At 59.8% G+C, this 2,262-nt stretch overlaps 1 protein-coding gene across 1 annotated transcript; it reads right to left on the bottom strand.

The window, feature by feature from the left end:
- Positions 1-638: 638 nt before the first annotated feature.
- On the bottom strand, positions 639-1,980 carry Sh3bgrl3 (SH3 domain binding glutamate rich protein like 3). The gene is made up of 3 exons (XM_021161129.3): positions 1,821-1,980; positions 1,146-1,313; positions 639-1,034 (listed from the first exon to the last, which is right to left on the bottom strand). The coding sequence occupies exons 1-3, from the start codon at positions 1,866-1,868 to the stop codon at positions 969-971; spliced, it is 282 nt and encodes a 93-aa protein (XP_021016788.1). The 5' UTR covers positions 1,869-1,980; the 3' UTR covers positions 639-968.
- Between the last annotated feature and the right edge of the window lie 282 nt (positions 1,981-2,262).

The raw sequence follows: 2,262 nt of genomic DNA, 5'->3' as shown, positions 1-2,262 counted from the left end.
TCAGGCCTGTAACTGTAGGGAGGGGGTGGTAGAGATGCTCAGGCCTGTAACTGGAGCCCCAGCCGGCATAGCCACTGACTCTTTGTCCCCTGGGTTCCTGTTCTCCAAGTTGTACTAAGTGAATCCAGTGGAGGGAGTGGCCAGCCCTAGCTGGGTTGACATTCTGTCGTCTCAGCTGGGTCGGGGGAGCCTCAATGGGGGGAGGTCTCTGAAGACAACCAGATGCATGTAAATCCACAAGCTCACGTGGATACTTTCTCCATAGTGTGCACAAAACCAGTGCCACAACTACCCCCATGACCCAATCTAATACCGCTGCAGCTCTACACGTCCCCATCACCCTCCTACACTGAATCAGTCAGCTCCAACACGGGAGGCAGCCCGGGGGCAGCCACCCTCAGGCAGGCAGGCAGGCAGGCAGACAGCAGAACCTGCATGGGAAACAGGGTGACTCAGCCACCATGTTGAGAAACTTCATGTCCACCATGGTCATGTGCTGCCAGCCAGCCGGCCAGCCATGTGTTCCACACACATACACACATGCACACGCACACGCAGCGGCAGGCAGCCCTGGGACAACCCAAGCACCACCAGAACTATCTGCCTCTGCCAGGCAGGGACCCGGACACCACAAGCAGTCAGCACCAGAGGAATGGACATTTAATTGTCTCTAGGGCACTCCCTAGGACGGGGATGCGGGGCCTTTGGCAGAGCTCTGGCTGATGGAAGCAACAGAAATGCTCATCAGACAGGGCCAGGCAGAGAGGATGCCCCAAGGTGTGGCTAGGGACAGCCATCGTCAGGGCTTAAGACAATCTTTTGAGACTAGTTGGTGAATAAGGAATGTTGCCTCTGAAGGAAGAGGAGGAGGCTGCGGAAAGGGTCTGGGTTTGCAGATTAGGATGACAAGGAGTTGGTAACAAGGCCTGGTGAAGAGCTAGCTGGATAGGACCGGTGGCCATCCTGACTCAGGCCAGCTTCAGGAACTCCTGCAGTGTGTCTTGCTCCACGGCCTCCACGAAGAGTTCATAGTCCTGAGGAAGGGAGGCAGTCACCTGAGTCAAGGTGCAGGGCACCCCAGTTGTTTGCCCAGGTCTGACCCTGGCTGCAGTCCTCCAACACCTCCCAGAACCCAAACCCCATACCCCACAGTAGTGGTTCCCGTTGACAATCTGAGGTGGGGTAGCTTTGGGGTTGCCAGCCAAGGCTCGCATCTCATCTCGAAGGGCGTTGTCCTGGGAGATGTCCACTAGCTGGTATTGGATCCTCTTCCCATCTAGGATGCGGGTCACCTCACTCTGCTGGGACTTGATCTAGGGGCGGAGGATTGACAGGGTTGGCAGGCAAGCTGATGGATTTGTGGGAGGAATTCCTTCCGGTGCCTGCCCACTCTGCGGGGAGGTTCTGGCCACTAAGGGATGGGAAGGGTCCAAGGATAGACAGGTAAACTACGTGAGTTTCAGAAAGAAGACGGGCAAGTTCTGTGCATGACAGGGAAGCTAGACTCGGCGAGGGGCAGGCCCTCTCTACAAGACACATCTCCACAGCCGTACAGTGGAGAGGAAGCGGGATTAAAGCGGTCGGGGGTTGGTGCAAGAGAATGGATGGCCCTATACTGGGGGAATGAGCGTGGGCAGCTCACGCTGGGGATGCCGAGGGGCCCTTGGTGCGAGGGTTCAGGCTGGGCCCAGCCCTTGGACCAGACCTTGGAGGCCATACCCCGCACCTCACTGCCTCCATCGTGGGGGCGGCTCCCGGGCGCCGGTCGGAGCACAGAGACTGCCCACCCTCTCCGGGCGCCGGCCCAGGCACACACTTACTTCACGGGAGCCGGTGACCGACGTGCTGTAGACGCGCAGGCCACTCATGCTGCAGGCGGGGGACACAGACCAACTGAGGGACGGTGGGAGCGGCAGCTGCACGGCTAGGAACTACGCTGCCGCCGCCGCCGCGCTTGGGAGCGGTTTCCTTCCTGCTCCGCCCGCGAGTCACTGCTCTCGGAACCAATGAGCTGCGCAGGCGGGTAAGGCGGGGCCTGCATGACCCCGCCCTGCTCCGTGGCCTGGAGCCCAGAGGACCCCCGGCCTCTGCAGCTACTTGGCTCCCCCACCTCCCCCTCAGCCCCATGCTGGGGACCGGCTAAAAGGCAGAAAAAGCTGGGGAGGCAGGCGGACCGGTTCAGCTAAAAGCCTTCCCCAGTCTACCCGGGTTGTGTACATTCAGTGGCCAAAGCAGTGCGACCCTGGTCACTAGGTCTCTTAA

Source organism: Mus caroli, unplaced genomic scaffold (assembly GCF_978045245.1).
Source record: "Mus caroli unplaced genomic scaffold, Mus_caroli_1 scaffold_6, whole genome shotgun sequence".
Lineage (NCBI taxonomy): Eukaryota > Metazoa > Chordata > Mammalia > Rodentia > Muridae > Mus > Mus caroli.
This window is presented reverse-complemented; position numbering and strand designations above follow the sequence as displayed.

Excerpts from the sequence above, each read along its gene's own strand:
- Sh3bgrl3 (XM_021161129.3), bottom strand. The coding sequence starts at position 1,868 with ATGAGTGGCCTGCGCGTCTACAGCACGTCGGTCACCGGCTCCCGTGAA. Across the intron at positions 1,314-1,820 it reads CGGTCACCGGCTCCCGTGAA|ATCAAGTCCCAGCAGAGTGA; the intron begins GTAAGTGTGTGC and ends CTCCGCCCCTAG. Across the intron at positions 1,035-1,145 it reads ACGGGAACCACTACTGTGGG|GACTATGAACTCTTCGTGGA; the intron begins GTATGGGGTTTG and ends TCCCTTCCTCAG.